At 35.3% G+C, this 20,300-nt stretch overlaps 1 protein-coding gene across 6 annotated transcripts in view; it reads left to right on the top strand.

Annotated features, from left to right (window-relative positions):
• The first annotated feature begins 263 nt into the window (after positions 1 to 263).
• Positions 264 to 20,300, top strand: part of RFX3 (regulatory factor X3) — a 266,691-nt gene continuing 246,654 nt past the window's right edge. For 2 of the 6 annotated variants that reach the window (XR_013994520.1, XM_081067307.1), the window contains exon 1: positions 1,417 to 1,702. Coding sequence is in view for 2 of the 6 variants with exons in the window: in XM_081067307.1 (XP_080923433.1) it covers positions 1,681 to 1,702 (22 nt within the window). In the remaining 4 variants the exon portion in view is untranslated. Of the gene's footprint in view, positions 403 to 606; positions 807 to 1,416; positions 1,703 to 16,438; positions 16,541 to 20,300 lie in introns of those variants that run through there. The other 4 variants (XM_081067309.1, XM_081067311.1, XM_081067308.1 and 1 more) reach the window with 4 other exon arrangements.

Below are 20,300 nucleotides of genomic sequence, written 5' to 3' on the forward strand. Positions count from 1 at the left end.
CTAGCTCACGCCAAACCTGTGAGCTTCTATTCGGAGGCCTTACTCGGAACCCCGGCCTTGTGCCCCCACCAGCCCGGGATCTGGGGTTGTCAGTCATGGCGCTGAGCCCGCCCCTTCCGGCGACTCTCGGGGCCCGCCTCCTCCCCTTTTCCCTCCCCCACCCCTCCCCTTGCGAGTGTCTCCCTCTCCCTTTCGCTCTCTCTCTCCCTCTCTCTCTCTTTTGTGAGTTATAGCAACCGTTGCCTTGTGAATCAAGCGCCATAGTCACCGTAGTCCTGGCGACTGTTACCCATCAACAACAACTACTCCTCTCCTCCTCCTCCTCCTCCTCTTCCTCCTCCTCCTCCCCACCACCACCATCTCCATCACCCACCAACAACACCACAATAATCCACAGCCAAGGTGAATATTCTTCGGTCTCTACATGTGTGTGGGAGCGTGTGGGAGCGTGTGAACGCGTGTGTCCGTGCGTGCGTGTGTGTGTGTCCGTGTGTGCGAGCCGACGGTGGCTGTGCTGGGGTCTCACTCCTGACACCCGGGGCTGCGGCTGCGGCGCCGCAGCCGAGGGGCTCCGTCCCCGGGGCTTGTTTACAATGGACCGTGCGCGCCGCGGCTGGGTCGGGGGTGTGGGCGCCGCGCAGCCCGCCCGCCGGCCGGCCCGGGCCCGCTGCGGCCGCGCGTCAGGGATGGAGCGGGAGCCCTGGGGGCTGCGAGATGAGCGGGCGCGGGCGCGGGAGCGGGAGCCACCGTTTTCCGCCGCGGATGGTGGAGCTCTCCCCTAGGTCTGATCTGAAGAGCAGAGTCAGGTGAAGAGAGAAGGGTTTTTTTCTTGAATTCTTTTTCCAAGCTGCTGGTTTCCTGCTTCTTTCAAAACCGACATAGACAACAATGTGCGCGGGGGGGGGGGTACCCAAGAGGTGGTGTTTTGTGGTTGTTGTTCACTTGTGGGGCCTTGTTAAGGGTTTTGTTATTTTTATCCTTGTACGACGGTGAACTTTTCCCACCGCCTATTCCCTTTATTTTTGCCTGGTGCTAAATGGGCTGCTTTTTTTTTTTTTTTTTTTTTTTAACCCTCATCAGCTGCACGGATTTCTTTTTTTCTTTTAAAACTGTTTTCTTTGTGCTGCAAACAGTCTGAATATCCATTCAGCACTCTCCCCCCCACCCTTTCTTCTCCCCCCACACCCCTTGCACACTGAAACCTGGGGCCTCTACGCTGGACTCTGCTGTACTGCAAAAGATTTTCTTTTTTTTTTTTTTTTAAAGTCTCTCTCCTCTCTTTTTGTGTGTGTGTGTGTGTGTGTGTGTGTGTGCGCGTGTGCGCGCGCGCTTGTGATTTAAACCGGATGCAGGGCATCAGTGATACTTGGGTTACTAGTTATTGACAGCGCTTTATCCTTCAGGAGGACACGGGAGGGGTCGTAGTGAGGTTCCCTTTCACTTTGATGAACCTCCTTCCCCACGGTGGAGTGTTAACAATTTTCATTGTGGTTGTAAGACTGTGTGTGTGATAAACAGGGAAAGGACACGAGGAAGCTTTGGGAGAACTCAGTTTACAATGTTGTTTGTGACAGTGATGGTACTTTAAAGAGTTTTTTTTTTTTCTTCTCTCTTCATCTTTTTCTCTGTTCGCTTGTCTTTGAGAGTTGAAATTGAAGTCAAGTTGTTCATAAAGAATGTATGAAGCTGCTCAACTTGAAACGTGTGTATATTTCACTTTCTTTATGGTGGTTGAGATCTAGGCATGTGTGTACTTAACATACTCTATTTTTGGTTTTCTTTGGGCAGTGACTTAAACCTGGTGAGAGGAGAGAACTTTCTCCTTTTTAAGTCTCTTTTTAAAAAAAAAATCTATATTTTTCTCTGTAGATTTGAATACTTATCAATCCTCAAGTAGTATGGCTGTTGGTGAGAGGTAACGCAGTTTTCCAGATCCTGTAAATGTGTTCATTTTTCTGCCTAACGTTTAATTAATAGATTATTATCAGTAAAGAGTTTTGATAATGAATGTGTGCTAAAACAAATATACTATTATATTTGCACATATTGAAGTTTCCAATTTGGAACTTTAAAATACTTATTTAAATAATCTTCTTTCTAACAGTAAACATATTGATTTACCTGACAGAGCACTGTGAATAATGTAACAGTATTAATTATTCTTGAGATTGTCAAAGAGTAGGTTGGGTAATTGGAATACTATTAAGGCCAATACTTTGTAAAATGAGAGTTGTTTTTTTTTTTCTTTTTCTTTTTTAACTCTCCCGTTTTCAATACATTTTCTTGTGATTGCCATTTTAAATGAGGATGATAGTTTTGAAAGAAGTCTTTCTCAGAGCATCCGAATTCCTTTATATTAACCCCCTCCCCAACTTGGCTTCCATGCAAAGCTCTAATACTAACTTATTTTTTTTTTTCCTTCTGTTCAGATAAGTGTCAAATGCCTGAACTCTTTTGGATGGTGAAGCTCCTGAGTCCTATAAACTCTCTCTGAAGTTAATAGGAGTTTTGCTGTCTTGAGACAGTTTCAGACCTTATGCCATTTACATAATGGGTTTTCAACTGAATAGATTATATGCTATAATGTTATGGTTTAATATTTTCATTTGCAGTGTCCAAGAACTTTTTTGAGGCATTTCACTCATGAAAATGACCTCAGATTCAATAATTTAGACTTTCATTCACAAGTTGATTTGAAAGCAGAACTTAATTTGAATCCTATTATCCTTTTTTAAAAGCATATAGGTGATATAAAAGTTGCTGTTAGAGATGCTGTGGGCTCAAATATGTCAATATCATTCATATGTATTGAGAAAATAACCAGAAATATTAGCAAATTACAATTTTTTAAGTTTAACAGAAGGGTAAATAGCACTTCGTTTATTCTTTCTGTGATATTTTTTCCTGTAAGGGAGTATATTCTGTATTGCTATTCTGTGTTCTCACTTTTTAGACTAATAGAAATCTCAGAAAGTGAATGACCACGCTTTAAAACTAAAACTGTTAAATAGGAGTCACTTGTAGCTTGTTTTTAGTAGCTGAATATCTGTGATTCGTTGTATTGTCATAATGCCTATCTCAGTCTTTTAGATTATTTTGCCTATGAATTGAATTAACTGGTATCGGCATATTTTTGTAGTATATTTATGTGTGTAATATAGTAAACTAAAATGCATTTCTATAATGCATCATTTCATAATTTTTCATTATATGGGATAGTTATACCTAATTTAAAAACTAACATATTGTTCCTCCAGTATTCAAATAGTCTTGTACTCTGCTTAGATACTCAAATAAAACGTCTATAATTTATAAGTTTAATATACTTTAACCCTAACCAACTTTTTTTACCCTAAACACCAATAATAAGGTAAATTTTTTACCATTAAACATTAACAATTAAAAATGAATAAATCCTAAATCAAGATAGAGTCAATGTATTATTTAAATAATGATATTTGTTACTTTTTGGCAACACGTTTCATTATTCTTGAGAAAGTTGATGTGTGTGTTTTCCTCTAACTTCAAACTTAAGAAATCAGTAGGTGGGGTATGATTTTGCTTTTCAGATTTTTAAGCGTGTTTGTGTATTTGTGTGTGTGTGTTTAAAAGACTGGATGTAGCATCAGATGTGTGGGAAGAGTTTAAAAAAACACTTTTCTGAACAAATAGGAATGGTACTTTGTTCTTGTTATTATAGTGAGACTATGTTACATGAGAATACCAAAGAAAGAAACTTTTAAATTAAGAATTATTCAAAGAAGTAAACTTTTACATTATGGAGTGTCTGTTGGTTTTTTTGCTTTTGTTTTTTGTTTTTATGTTGAGCATTAGCTGAAAATTCTTCAACTTTGACTTACTCAAAAAATAAATAATTTCCCTAATGGAACCATTTGTCTTAACTCTGGTATAAATTCCCAGTGGCCGTCAAAAACCAGATTTTAAATTCCTCTCTGTTCACAGGTGCATAGTGTTCCTACATTTTGGAAATCCCAGATTAAGTGGATTTGACTAAATCCTGTTTATTAGGGACAGATGGCTGCTTTAAACAGGTGTCACTTTCATTTCTAGTGCATTGTGTTGGGACTTCCAGTGGTTCACAAAAGGGTTGTCTAAAGCAGGTGGCATCCTTTGCTTTTGTCTTCAGTAAAATATACTTTTGGAGTTATTTTCCTAGGAAGAGGTTTTGTGTTTTTTTTGTTTGTTTAGTGTGGGTTTTTTTTTTTTTTTTTTTTAGTAAAAGTTTTGAACTATTCACATTAAGAGTTGTAATTTAACATAAGTTTTATTTCTGAATATTATTATATTTTCAAGTTATGTATAAGTTGCAGATCCTTTTCACAAAACACTTAAAAATTCTAAAAGTTATGGTAAATTCCCTTTGAATTCAGGAAAAGTACTCAGGGGCTTTTTATATAACAAGTCAAATTTATCTGAAGCAAAAGCCAAAGCAGATTTGAATAAAGTAAAATTTGGTTAACATGACAAGTTAACTTTGCCATCCCCTACTTAAAGCATGTTTTCTTTTTTCTTTTTGGACAGCATTATTTTAATTTGAATGATAAATGTTGGAAACCAGTGTTTTTGTTGCTTCATTATTTTAAGTATTTTAAAACTAAAACATTTTCCTCATCCACTGTTACTATAGTTTTTAGTGCTCTTTTTAAATGAAAATTGTTTTTAAGCATCAATGTTTAAAAATATGTAATGGAGTAAATAAAAGAGTATCAACTTACTGATATCCAAAGTTCCTTTTTACTCTGATTCTATCCTTTTTTATTTTTGTGGGAATTTTATACATCTTATAACAGATGCACCAGAGGGTGCTGTGCTGTTTGCAACACGAGATTACTATCACTAAGAATGTGAACTGATTAGAACTTTTATTTAAAGAAAAAAATTATTTATTTGCGCTCAAGCATATAATAGCCTTATTTCTATGGATATTAAATTTAATATATTGTCTTAATTGGCAGTTGTATATCAAAGCCTGTCTTTCTCTGTGTTAATATATGTTAGCACAACATAAAACCGTTTCAATATTGATATCTTTGGTGTAGTCTGAATGTCAGCATTAGTCCTATAGGCTAATTGATCATCTTCTGCAGGTATTTCAGTCTCCAGCTCAAAAATTTTGTTTCACTTGAGAATCTCATACTATTTTGGCAGCATGGCATTGTACTCCATAAATTTGGTATTACTGGCACACATCAATACGTTGCACATTCTTATTACATTTTTATATGCCATCATTAATGAGATACCCTTTTTTATGTAAAATCTAAAAACAGCTATCTCAAAAGTATAAATGACAATAATGTATCAGGTTAATTAAATCAACAATAATAATAATATTAAAAATTGGAGAATTCAGTCCCCACTCATGCTGTTGAAGTAGTCTGGTTTAAATATTTAATTAGGCTTTATTATCTGAAAAGTTTCGGATTCCCTGCCTTACTCTGTGCCATACTAAACTGGAAGTGATCATGATAAATGTTGGAAACCAGTGTTTTTGTTGCTTCATTTTAAGTATTTTAAAACTAAAACTTAAACTATCTGAATATTTGTTCAATAAGAGTTTTTTCTTAAAAACTACTGAACTTTTGTGCTCTTCTTGCATCATTGATTTTCTTTCCTCAGCAATATGTACTCTAAAAGACATATACTCAAAACAGTTGTAGTTAGTATCTTCCTCAAGTAGCTTAGAAAGATACAGTTGCATCATGTAACTTTTTTCTCCAGGTAATGGTTTTATCTGTACTGTTATCCCACGTTTAATTACAATCAGCAAAATGTGATAATTTTAAACAGTACTTTTATAAGGCATAGTACTTAATTGTGGTGAAATGCCACAAAGAATCCAAAACATCAACAGAGAATAATAATATTTTTAAATACTAGTCTTGATAAAATAAGTCAGGCATTTGTCTTTTAAAATGTGGTCCTCCAGTTTACCAGTTATTTTTATGCCACTAAGAGTTTTAAAGTATATAATATTGTTTCAAAACTTATGTATTTGAAGGTTTATATTTTATATCAAAGTACAAGATGTAATAATAAAATATTATTTATAATATTAATAAAAACAAATTGAAATATATGTATTTCATACAAATTTAAAATATATATTTTAAAAACTGAAATATATATAAACTATCAAATAGGTATATGTTTTGTTCTGTAAATAGATCAATGGAAGAAGTGTATTGGTTAAAGACCTTTGGAGTCAGATTTCGTTCAGTTAATCTTATTACCAATGGGATCTTGGATAAGTTATTTATCTTCGGTTAGCCTGAGTTTTCTCATCTGAAAAGTAGGATCAGTCTTACCTGCTTTATGGGGTTCTGTGAAGATCAAAGAGGGATAATTCATGTGCTTTACTTATTAGTATTTGACATAGAATACATGCTCAATTCATGTTGGCTGTTATTATTAGGGAATACTAGAAGACACCCATTCTAATCTTTTTGCCATTTAAGAATCCTTTTAATATGCTCCTGACCATCATTTCCTTCCCTATGGGCCCTAATTTTTGAAAGACTTTGCCTACTAATCTATACTCATTAAACAATTATTCCCTCCTCCCTTCTTTTAAAAATAAATCAAAACACAAGCTATCAACCATACACTGAATTAATAGGATACTAGCCCAAAGTTATATTTTCATTTTATTTTGCAGACTTCTTATAATGGATTTCTTTTAATCTATTTGGATAACTCTCCTGGTCCAGTGATCTTAGACTGAAAACTAATGATGTAACATTTCATAAACTCTTACAACTTGCCATTGTCCATTTCACTGTCCAATATATTTTTTCCTTTACGCATCTGTTACATGTGAATTCATTTGAAAACATTTTGAGCCTTATTTATAAACTTTATACAAAATGCAGTCATTAATATGTAATGATAATAAATAGTTGTGTAAAGATGAACTCATCAAGCAGTTCTACCATTTTATAATGCATTGCTTACAGTTCTTTTACTAAGAGTAGAAAAATGTGAGGTGACCACTTGTGTACCTGTAGCAATAAGTACTTTGGGAATAATTTGCCAGTCCTAATCTTGAGGTAGAAAGTAACCTTGGAACATCATACAGAAAAACATTTAACATGAAATTGTAGAGAAAAAATGTCAACTGGCTGCATTTCTTTGGATATTAAAGATGTTTAAAGAAAGTAGTTGACTGCTATGTATAAAGTTGTTATTTAGTAATTTACATATTTACTTTTCCTAAGTATTTTGATTAAGAGTGGATTTATTTTTCTCATTTTTGAGTAATCTAAAATAGCCTTAATCTTTCTCATCCTGGAAATGTGATTTATACATTCCAATTGAAAATTTACCTGGTAGTGTGTGTCATCATTTTTGCTGAAGCATTGTGTATTATACAGGCTTTTCGCCTGCCTCCCTCTTCTTACCCGCTCCCATCCTCCCCGGTCTTGTTAAGTGTTTAATTAATTATATGACTCCTTTTACATTATGTTTATGGATAATTAACCTCAACATATAAAGGAGGCAGACTCAGCTCAGCTACCTCCTCTGCTTCCTTTCTCCAATGAATTTGACAGACATTTTTAAAGGGATTTTTGGAAAAAGACTAGGAAATGTGAGCTTAGGTACTACGGTAATATATCATTACCATTTTCAGTCATCTATTATTTCCTTACAATTTCTATGCATCCAACTGCCCCCTTGAACAAATACAAATCCTTGTTCCACTAATGGTGTAACTAACCTGAGCATGATTTTGTTTCAGAAGGCTCCTTTCCTAGTCCTGGCTATGTTATGCCTTCAAGGTTAAATCTAGTCTAGTCCAAAAATACTGTGTGTGCACAATCACCTATGTCTGCGTATTGCTGACTCTGAACTCCTGGATTTTTCTTTCTCATTCCTTTTATTAGAAACTGTAATACCCAGTCAGTACTGATTGCCTTTGTTTTATGGTACCTGGTCAAGACGGCCAGAGCCTCTTGGTTCTTCCTATTTAGGCAGAAATGGGTAAGGGCTAATTGGAGCTGAGTGCAGGGTGAACTAAGATTGAGGCAGCTGGCCTGAAAATAAAAGTACATTGGTTAGTAGGAGGAAACAGATATATTGAGAGGTTATGTGGAAAGAGAGAGAGAGTGACTAGACTGAGAAATAAAGGTCTTTAAAAGTGCCAGCCAAAGGAAGAGTGAAGAGAAAAGTGTCTGTTCTGGTACTCAGTCTCTTGTCACTCATTGTAAAACCTTAGACTAGCCACTTAAACCCTCTAGGTCTCGGTTTCTCCAGCTGTAAAATGAAACAATAGGGCGAGGTGATCTTTAAAGCCCTTTCTAGCACTAATAGTCTATGATTCCATGGCAAGGTTGGCAGCAGGGAACATACCAATAGCATGGATCCAGGGATTGGTGTTTTCTTTGCAAATGGACTCAAAGACTATTGTTTCTCCTGAGCAGAACAGCAAAGAAAGAAAACCCAGAGTTTCGGTCCGGCATAATGGCCATACCTGTGGCACAGTCTCAGAAGGTTCCACCATTTCAGTGTTTCCCTCAGGGAGCAGTGGTCAAGTGACCTGAGGACTTGCTGAGTCTCACAGCTTGAGCTCCTGACGAGCCAGCTCCTTTGTGTCTGTGTGCCAGACAAGTGTCTGACAGTTGGGGCTCTTGCCTGTTGCTCACCAATAAGACAGTTAAAACAGGATATAATTTCTCAAGTATGTAGATCGGCAATTAGAGAGAGAGAGAAAGAGAGAAAGGGAGAGAGGGATTTTCAAGCTCCCTCATCAGAAGCAATAACTAATTTAGGTTTCTAGTTATCTCATTTTTCAATATTTCTTCCCCGGTTATTAGAACATCGACTTTTTTCTTCCTTTCATTGCTATTCAGCTGGTTTTGGAAAGAACTAAAGTCCTGTCAAAGTTCTGAGGGCCTTTGGAATACTTAGACCCTGCTCTGGGAAGCGCTGCCATCATCCACACTAGTATTCTTTTATATTTTTTCATTGGTCATACTTACTGCTTTTCATTTTTCCTGAATAATGTTTATACTTGGATAAGCATTCTTTTTATTAAGGTTTGGTAGCAGAAAAATTATTGTGTCTTTTGGTTAAGAAGTATGCATTTTCATAAAATTTTATTTCAATGTTAATTCGGCAAGTAGACTTACCAAGATTTTAGAGCATTGCACACTATGAAAGGGAGTATTTTTGCATTAGTTCAAGATAAGCCTTATGTTTTGCTACCTCTCACCTCTTTTACTAATCTAATAAGGAGTGTATGAAAGATTAATAGATTGTAAATGTTGCTTTTAACATTATTTTTTGAATGATTATTTTTCAGTCAGGAAGAAGTGTGAGGTGTGATCAAACAATATGATGAATGTTTAAATGAAAAACATTTATTACAGTAAAAGACAAATTGCCATTAATCCCCCTCAAAACACTCCCCCTCACTTCGAACACACTTATTGCATCGTTCTTGCCACTTTCTGAAGCAGTTCTGGAAGTCCTCTTTCATGAGTGTGTTTAGTTGTGCTGTCGTGGCTGCCTCGATGTCCTGAATCTATTCAAAACAATTACCTTTCATGGTCATTTTGACTTTGGGGAAGAGCCAGAAGTCACATGGGACCAGATCCGGTGAATAAGGACACACAGTAATGCTTTTATTTGACAGAAATTGCTGTACCAGAGGTGATGTGTCATGATGGAGGATAAAACCGTTTGCCCATTTCACGGTCATTCATTGTTCGTGATGCATGATTTACCGCACACTTTAAAACACACCTTCTCTCAACCATAGCTCACACCCGACTGACTGCACTGAACAAATTGGAACTTGTCACACTATTACTAAGGTTTGATGCACCACTTCGCGTATTGAAGGTCCCTGCTTTTCACTTGAATGGCACTGGGCAGCAGCATTCACCATATTTTTTTTTTATCACAATGGAGAAGCTCTGTGTCACACATCGCTTCTGGTACGGCAGTGTCTGTCAAATAAAAACATTACGGTGTGTCCTCATCCACCTTATTCACCGGATCTGGCACTGTGTGACTCTGGCTTTCCCAAAAGTTAAAATGACCATGAAAAGTACACATTTTGAATCGATTCAGGACATGGAGGTAACCACGGCAGCACAACTAAAGACACTCATGAAAGAGGACTTCCAGAGCTGCTTCAGAAAGGGGCAAGAATGATGGGATAAGTGTGTTTAAAGTGAGGGGGAGTATTTTGAGGGGGATTCGTGGCAATGTGTCTTTTACTGTAATAAATTTTTTAATTTAAACATTCACCATATTTTTGATAACCCCTCGTAGATACATATAGAAGCCATATCCCATTTCCATTGCTAAATAGCAGTGCATTGCATATTCGGCCCACTTCGTTTTTTTTTTTTTTAAAGATTTTACTGGGGAAGGGGAACAGGACTTTATTGGGGAACAGTGTGTGTACTTCTAGGGCTTTTTTCCAAGTCAAGTTGTTGTCCTTTCAATCTTAGTTGTGGAGGGTACCGTTCAGCTTCAAGTTGTTGTCCTTTCGCTCTTAGTTGTGGAGGGCGCAGCTCAGCTCCAGGTCCAGTTACCATTGCTAGTTGCAGGGGCGCAGCCCACCATCCCTTGTGGGAGTTGAACCGGCAACCTTGTGGTTGAGAGCCCACTGGCCCATGTGGGAATCGAACCGGCAGCCTTCGGAGTTAGGAGCATGGAGCTCTAACCGCCTGAGCCACCGGGCGGGCCCCCAACTTCGTTTTCTTGAACTGTGATGTTTTGGTGTGGGTAGGCGCTGAGGTGCAGATTGAGGACATGGGGAATGGGAGACAGAAGTGACTAATGTGATCAGTGTTTCTCCCAGATCGCTTTCCTTGCCTGTGTAGTATTGTGCAAAGTACATATACTTTTGTGAGGATAGGCATCTTACTGCTTTATGTTTGTGAGTCTTTGTCTCCTACAGATTGACTGTATCTGTATGTATATCCGTTAGTACACAAGTGGATGTGAAATAATATCCTTCTAAGGAACTTATATTGTGGTTTAGTCATGCACAGCTTTAGAAAGGGAGGAATAAAAGAAAGTAGTAAGAATATCTATTTTGTGTGCCCAATGACAGAAATAATGCCTTAAATCCACCTCTCTACGTTTTGCTTTGGGTAGATTGTTTTGTGGATATATTTTTTTGCAATAGAACTTAAGTTTTTCCCCTGCTCCTATTTAGGCTGACAGTTTAAAGACCCAAAGAGTATAGTCTGTCATATCAGGCTTTCACTGCTTGGTATCTGATTATATCTGATGACAGTCTCGCAGATGAGTTTTAATGAAGTGTGAGCATAACGGTCATTAATAAAAAACACAAAAAGATACTGTTAGTGATCTGAAAATCACCTTTACCATTTAAATTTACAATATGTATTTTGATGTTCCATGAAAAAAACTCAACTTGAAAAATGGACACACAGACCCCAGATAAAGTTAGATTCTTTATTTTATAACATGATCATATTGCATGTTTCTAAAGGATATTTTAAAATATTTTGTTCAAAAACTCACTTTGTATTTTGAGGGTATAGTACTTGTATTCAGAACAATGGAATTTAGCTTAGATATTATGTTTTGTGTGAAGACCTTTAGAAAATCATTTTGATGAATGTTGTGCTTGGTGCTTTTAAACTTCTATCCATACCATTTTTGCTCACTGCTTTTTGTATTATACACGTCTTGTAACAGTATTAGAAACCGCTCGAGTGCTGTTTTCTTGAGGCAAAGAAAATTAGGGGAAATGTTGGACTTAAGTTCTTTTAATGATCTTTGTGTGATTTAGGGAACAAATTTTAATATTACCTCACATTATACGATAATTTTTAGAGGCTACTTTGAGTTAATACAGGCCATGAATACTGAAGTTGAATTAAATTATAGTTAAAGACAAAAATTGTAATTCATTCCAATTATAGTAGATTAAGATCTGTTCTTTTATTTTTAGAAGTCTGTGGAGTTTTGAAATTTAAAACCTTTTAAATAATGTTGAATGACTAGAGCTGTATAATAAATGTGGATTTGTGTTTCAGAAAAGGTTTGAGAAACATATGGCTTGGAAGTGAGGTGGGATTTTATTTGTGAAATCAGAAGCAATGCATTTTAATATTTTGATTGGGTTAGTCTTACTTGATCATTTATTGGGGTTGACAGAAATGCAAGTGACCATGGATTGAAGATGTGGCTAAAAGTAATTTGTTAGAGGAAGTCATTGTAGTTAGTGATCATGATACTTCACTTACCTCCAGTCCTGCTGCCCTTCATAAACTTTAAAGTAAAAGCTTCTTTCTTTCTTACAAGCCTTTCTATTATATTGTATTTTTGTTAATTTACATTGCTGTCTGGAATTTCCCAAATCCTACAGCACTGTCTTGTGTGATGCAGTATGTGTGAGCTTTGGAAGTTCTGGTTCACCTATTGGTTTACAAACCTTAGAAAGAATGCCAATAGATGACACCCTATGCCCAGGACAACAGCTTACTTAATCTGAAGGAATGGGGTAAGAATGAGGATAAATCTGGGCAGGATCATATAATTGGAAAAACTAGAGTATGAATAATGCTTAGTACAATTTGGAGAAAAAGGTCATTTTAGGTGCTATATGTATAAGAAACTCAGTTTGCCATATTCAGCATATCTACTAATGTCACCATTACTACTATTAACAACATTATTTCTAATTTGATTTCAGAACATTCTAGCAGAGGCCTAAAAGACAATGGGTATGTTAGTCTGTAAAGCTTGTAGTTTTACAGTATTGTCTTTTATCTTTTACTTTTGACTGAGGATTAAAGGATTTTTATCTGTATATTTAGTACCAATTCTATTTTGGTTAATTTAGGAGTCCTGAAATGACTCAAATTTCTGTTGGCTTCTAAGGAACATTTTTTTGGGGGGGAGGGTGGGCGGGAAAAGGAGAGGAATGAGGTATTAGATACAAAATAACATATTCCCAGTTATGCGGCCACGGGGAGGGGGAGGTTCAAATTGTAGAAGGCTACAAAAATGACAGATGTTTGGAAATCAATAAAGATAAAAAAGAAGGGTAGAAAGAGATGTCGAAAATGCAATTAGACAAAATGCAGTTAGTGGAGAATTTTGAAATAAAGATACAAATAAGGTAAATGGATAAATCAAAGTATGAATGGTGAAATAATTTGTGTTGAATGTTCTTTTTTTTTTTGGCCTCACTGTGATTTTAACTAATGGGAAGCTGAGGAACAGATTGTACTTAAGTTTCTTTATAGGCACCACATGTGTTTTTTTATTTGTTGAAAATATAGTAAGATCTGGGACCTTTGATTGTTATTGTATGGGATTTCATTATTAATGTTGTGTATAGAAAAGTAGTAAATTGAGCTGTTACATCAGAGTTTTCTTGTAATTATTTTATTATTACAAAGTTATATAATATTAGTATACAAAATATGCAAAATTAATATAGTCACTTGGGGATCTGATTATCTTAGATGATATCTAAATCAGTTTATATCTGGGAAGCCAAAATATAGTGGAAAACTATGTACCATAAATGTATATATTCTTAAAACTTTACTATTTTGGAACTTTTATAACTTACCTTGAAGTAGCGAGAATAGTATAATAAATCCCCATGTCGCTATCACACAGATTTAACAATCAGTATCTTCTATTGTTCTTAAGGCTACATAATTTGAAATATTTGTTTATTGAAATAAACTTGAATCCCTTATCCTGTGTTGCTCTGAAGAAATTTGAGTCTAATGTTAAGAACAGACTCAATGGACACTTGAAACAGTGCTTATATTATGTGTAAGACAAAATATTTAAGTCTGATTGATCATCATGTTGTTTCCTCTCAGCCCGGCATTTATTTATTTATTTATTTATTAAGCATGTTCTCAGTTGTTGGTCAAGTCTTTTGTTTAGTAATTCCAGGCTCTTGTATAATCTGACTCATCATTATAAAAGGGAGCAAATACAAGGACAGCAGACTAATGTTTGCAGGACACAGGAAAACAATAGACTTGAGCTATACCTCTCAAAGGTGAAATGGTGCTAATCTTTTGTACATCATTCTTTTTACTTGTTTGTGGGTAGATTTGGCTGAAGTGTTAAGAGCTATTTTGTAAGTTGATAATGGAAGAGAACCAACTATCTTCTGGAATGTTCCCTTCAAAGTTAGGTACTCAGTTACTGGGACATAATAGTAGAATATCAAGAGACATCCATTGGTAAGAGCTAATGTACTGATAACTTACAACATCATTCAAAGCAGTTTAATGTTTTCTAATTCACCAACTTCAGGGAATTAGGAGAGTCTCTTAGGTTTTTATTTGATGAAAGTTAGGCAGGTATGAAAGAAGCTTATTTTTCAATGCTAGAGTTTATAGGAAACAAAAATCCATTATTCATGTTGGAAATTATTCTGTAATAAGTAGACTAATATGTGTAATAACTAATGATTAATGTCACTTTAATAATACAAAATGTAGACCTGAATCTCTTTATTTAATAGTGATATTTCCTTGTTGTTTGAATCTAATTAAATGATTTAGGCACGAAGAGGTAAATACATTACATTAAATAAGGCCTGCATTTTTCAGTTATGTAACTAATTGCTAAACTTCTCTCTGATCCAACATGTTCCATAAAAATGTATATGATTTAAAATATTTTGGCAGTCTTTTAAAATATTTCTACTGCAGGGTAACTAGCCAGACAGAATAGTAAAGTGGTATAAAATTAAGTGATGCACTAATTAAATGATCTTAATCCTATAGCTAAACTACGATTTCTTTTCTCAAAGGGTTATATTTAATTCTTTCTGCCATTAGGAAACATCTAAGTTAAGTGATCCTGTGTATTAGATTTTCATGTATTTAAGCTTTCCAAAACTAGGTGATGTAATATAGACAAGAAAATGCTAGTAGAAAGCTCAAATAGCCAAACAATGCTTGAACTAAACATAAATGTAACTCTGCAAAACAAAAGATCGTGGAATATACATGTTAATTTCAGTAATATTTGTGGAATATTTTATTATGAATTTAAGTATTTACAGTATCACTGTAAATACAGTATCACTGTAAATACTGTTTATAATAACTTTTTCTGTGTTTCAGATACCTTATACTTAGAATGAAAGTATCATTTGGTTTTTTATTATTATACATTCAATATAGCATCAATAAAAGCACTGGTGATTTTATTTCAGTGTTTAAAGGTTGTTGTGGTTTTTTTTTTAATTTGACTTTCACTGAATTTATGTCATACAATATAATTTAAAAACAAGCCATTTCCAATTTGAGAATAATATTGGTCTACTTATTCTATATCGGAGTAACTCCCTAATAACAAACAAGTTAATGTTCTAATTTGGAAGAACACCATGTAAAGAAAATCTTTACCCAAGTGTTGACTTGTGTTTTAGAACCTGACCTGTTGGCATTGCAGCGAAGCTTTAGGGTCTATGGCTGAAACCGCATTCCTCTATGATGAGTGTCAGGGGATCAACTTCAGCCTTTCTCCCTGTTTCTACTTCACTACTCTACTGCCATATTCTTTAGCCCATTTACTGTGTCTGGCTCAGCACAGCCAATTAAAAAGGGCAGTTAGGATGCTACAGTAAGGATTAAGGAGGTAACAGTCTGTCTGTCACTAGAGTTACACATGCTTTCAAATGGCACAAATATGTAGGAGTCCAGGACGTAATTAGGATGTTTTATTTTAGAATCAGAATTTTTAAGTTGGAAAAGATTTTGGAGGTTATCTAGTTCGACCTATCTCCATGCTCCCTATTTACTGTAAAGAGGAGGAGACAGAGGTTAAGTGACTTGTACAATTACATACAACATTTATCAGAGGTGGGGCTCTTGGATCCCAGACTTGTCACTTCTCAACCAGTGTTCTTCTGTTATGTCATAACTAGTGTAAAGCTTCTTAAAGGCAAACAGCCCTAAGTGCTACCTTTACTATTGTACAATACTTTTTTATTTTATCTACAAGTTTGAACTCATATTTTTCTTGAAAAAGCAAATTAAAGTTTTATAATTCTGCAAGGTTGAATAAATATCTTTATTTTTTATCATCTTCAACTATAATTTTGGTATAGATTATTAATTGCTTTGTTTTAGAATAACAGAAGTAAAATTTAAAACATTTTTCCAAATCATCAATAAGCTGTATATTAAAGGGAAATACCATATTTGCTAGTTTTTTTTTTTTTATAGAAAAATATCTTTATCATTGTCATTTGTTTCCCCTTGGTGGGTGTTAGTGATATATGTCATAATCAATGTATTGGTGTAAATAATTCTCAGACCTGGCATGTGCCTGCCTCTTTACTTTTTTTGGTGAAGGTAAGGGTGATTGAAATCATTTTAAAGATTGTTGTAAAAATCCATTGAATTATTAATTTTAAAATTTGAAACATCTGTTCCTGTAGGTCACGCTCTTGTGGAACAAAAGTAAAATACTGGCAGCTGATATCCGTGGTTCAAGCCGAGACTTGCCCGGCTGGGCTTTAAAGGTGTTGCAGCACTCTTAAGTAAGAGAACCAACAGAATGAGAATGTGAAGGGACTGCCCTTTATTCCATAGTAACCAGAAGCGATTGCAGCAGTCATATTATTATATGACTTTTTATTCTCTTAATCTGAATTTTTGGAAGGATATGTTGTTTACTGATTAATAGTATGAGATGGTGGCAGGAATTAGTAATTACGGTGATTTTCTCCCTCTCCTCTCTCTCTCTGTCTCTCTCTGTCTCTCTCTCTGTCTCTCTTTCTATTAGAACTGGAGGTTTGAATTTAGTTTTGGTATCCTGTTTTGTGATAAAAATGCATAATTTGAGCACTAATCCTGTTAATTATTTGGAACAGTCCCTCTAAGAGAAGCCAAGAAAATGACAACTGAATTTTCTAGTGGTAACCTGGTGCTCTTCCCAAGTCTCATTTGTGGTACCAAATGTGAAAGGATACATTTATATAAAACAGGAGTAGGTTTCCTGTAGGGGAAAACCATTTGTCATTTGTTCTTAACAAGGTAAATCCCCATGGACAAACCTTTCTTGTAAAACTATTCCCTTTGGATTTATCTTTGCCTTCAATAAAAAAGGAGCTATGATAAACAAAGGTATGATGAAATATTAGTTAGCTCTTGCATTTTTGCCTAGAAGTTCCTCATTCTTAATCTTTATGATTTTAAAAAAATTAATATGGTGCATTAAATTCATTTTGCTTTCTGTTAATTGAAGAAAAGGGTTTTTTTGGGAGGGGGTTGAGGGAATTTAAATCATTTACTGTTAAACTTAACTATATATACCCCAGTATACCTACTGTCCTGTAAAACAGAATGGAAAATACAAATACTAAGAGTATGATTCAGTTGAAAAGAGAGTGCTAAATACTTGGAAGTCTTAAACTGAAATTTGAATATAGATTCAATTATTGGAGTAACTAAATACTAGACTGCTGTATTTGTTGGATGTAAAGAGGAAGGATCTAAAACATGGAATGTGTTCTTAATATTTATAATCCAGATAAATTTTTACTTAAACTATTTCTAAATATGGATTAATAGAATCTTCTCAAAAGATTCTTTGGATGTTTTCAAATAGCCCAAATTTTTATGTTTCTCTGGGTTAGAATCTTTCAGGATTCCTCATTATCTGTTCATTAGAACCACTTAAGAAATATTTATTGAGTGCCACAAAACTACCATTGTACCCCTAAGAAGCTTACAGTCTACATTTTCAAATGTATGTTTCACCACTCTGTTCTGTAACTTCTTTTTTTGGCCAGCCTGGCTTATGGTGTAATGTAATTGGTTAAGAGCAAGAACTTCAGAGTGAACAGCCCAGGGTTTAAATTTTAGCTCTGCTACTGATTAATAGTTTAACCTTAGGCAGATTACTTAAACTTTGTGAAATAGGGTCACTAAAATCTACCTCAAAAGATTGTTTCGAAGATTACATTAGATGACATAGGCAAACAGCACTGTGTCTGACGGATAAACACTCAGTAAATGGCAATTGCTGTTACTACCCTATGGTCACCTGAATTCAGCCTTGTCATTTCTTTTCTCTACAACCTGGTTCTCATCCTTTATTCTTTTTAGAATGTGTTTCCCATGCTTCTTAAATTCATCTTTCCTAAAATAAGTCTTAGATAGAATGGTCCCTAAGTTGATAAGTTCACTTCTAACCCTGCTACTGACTGGAAATTATGATATAGATTTTTGTTTATAAATGTTTGATCTTTCTAAATTGTATGTAAGCTTCCCGAGAGTGGACTACACAGTAGGTTTCTGAACTCAACACAAAACCCAATGTCCTTTCCTAGTAGAAGCAATCCATGAATAATTATTAAGTCTCATATTATTTATCTCTAATCAAGTTATAGAAAACACATTTAACCATTTTATAATTTTGTCTAACCCTGATTTTATAATGATCTTTAGAACAATGCAGTTCTATTAGTCTAAGTGGATTTATTTATTTCCTGTTTTTACAACAAATTTAATGGTAAGAGTTCCTGAATTTTGGATATTTATTCAAATATAGCATCATCTAGTTGGCAATAGATTTGGGCTACCCCTAATCAAGGTCTCATTTCCTCTTATCTTTTCAAATGATTTTTTAAAATCTAACTCTATGTGTATATGAATTTCATATATATATTAATGTATGTAGGTGTATGTATGTATGCATGCGTAGGTAATTCTAGACTTGCCTGGGATTTCCTTAGTCTGCCAAGACTAATCCTGTAGCTTCAGAAGTTGGGGAGTACCTTTTAGGATCCATTATCATCTTTCTGTTTTCTGGTTGTGGCAGGGCATGGGAATTTCTAATGCTGCTTACTATGGGAGAGACATGGGGGGAGCAATAAGAAAACTCTGATTTTAGGGGGCTATTTTGAATGCTCCAGACTTCTTGAGCTTCACCTCTTGCTACCTAAATTCACTGTGCTGTTGGATGTCAAAAGTGCAGAACCATGACTTGAGTTCTAAGCTTATGTGTGTACCGAGGCCACTGGTGGTATCAGAATGGAAGTATTACAGTAGTCAGGTCTGTGGTTGCATTTGTGATTCCGTTCAGGTCTGTGTTCCAGTCCGAGTTGCACTATGGAAAGGTAGGGTAATTTGCTGTGAGGTTCACTACAGAGACTTTCTCCTGAGAAAACGTTTTTTGTTTTTGTGTTTTTTTAATATGGATCTGTCATTCATAAATCTGTCCAGCTCTTTTTGTTTGTATCCCTTTATATAGTTTTATTAGTGGTTGCTCTAGGTGTGTTATGTTATCCATAAATTATCAACAGTCTGTTGGTGTCATTTTACTATTTTGAGTGAAGCCTTTCCTCCCCTTACCCTCCCTATTTATTATATAATTATCTTAAATATGTCCTAAACATTTAGAACCACATTAGTGATATTTAAAATTTTTGCTTTAACTCTTAAATATAATTTAGAAAACTCAATAGAAAAAGAGATGTCTATTTGCCCATATTTTTGTTTACATGTTCTTTCTTCTTTATAATGTTCCAAAGTTCTTTCTTTCACTGTTTTCTTTTTGTTAGGCGAACTTCCTTTAGCCATTCATTTAGAATAAGTCGGCTGGCAACAAATTCCCTTCGCTTTTGTTCATCTGAGAATGTCTTGATTTCCCCTTCATTTCTGAAAGATATTTTCTCTGGGTACAGGATTCAGGGTTGACAATTCTCTTTTTTTTTCAATTCTTAAAAAAAATTACTGTGTCACTTTCTTCTAGCTTCCACGCTTTTTGAAGTTTTTCCCCTATAGCTGAAGTGTCATTTTTTTCTCAGTTTGCCTTCAAGATTTTTTATGTCTTTAGTTTTCAGATGTTTAATTATGATGTGTCTTTTCATGGGTGTCCAGCTCCCTTTTTAATCAGTGTATTTTCATGCTGTACCATCTCATAGGGTGACTGAGTTTGATGAATTTACTGCCAGTTGTGAAGTCATCTTAACCTCTTTTGACACTCAGGGAGTTCCCTTCAATTTCTAGAATCAGTTTGGGTATACAAGCTCATTTTCTTTTTTTACGTTCATCCATCCATTTGTTGAGCAGATATTGGCACAAGATGGGCCAACCACTGAACTTCTATGGAGACTACACAGTGAACAAAGCTGATCAGGTCTCAGCCCTTGAGGAGCTTGCCTTCAAACAGTTGAGGCTGAGGGAGAGTGAAGACACATGAGTGCTATAATAGGTGGTTATAAATGTTATGGAGGAAAATACAAGAATAGGGGAATAGAGAAGGGTAGGTGATGAGGGTGGAGGAGGCTGCAA

This window comes from Rhinolophus hipposideros (assembly GCF_964194185.1).
Source record: "Rhinolophus hipposideros genome assembly, chromosome: 11".
Classification (NCBI taxonomy): Eukaryota; Metazoa; Chordata; class Mammalia; order Chiroptera; family Rhinolophidae; genus Rhinolophus; species Rhinolophus hipposideros.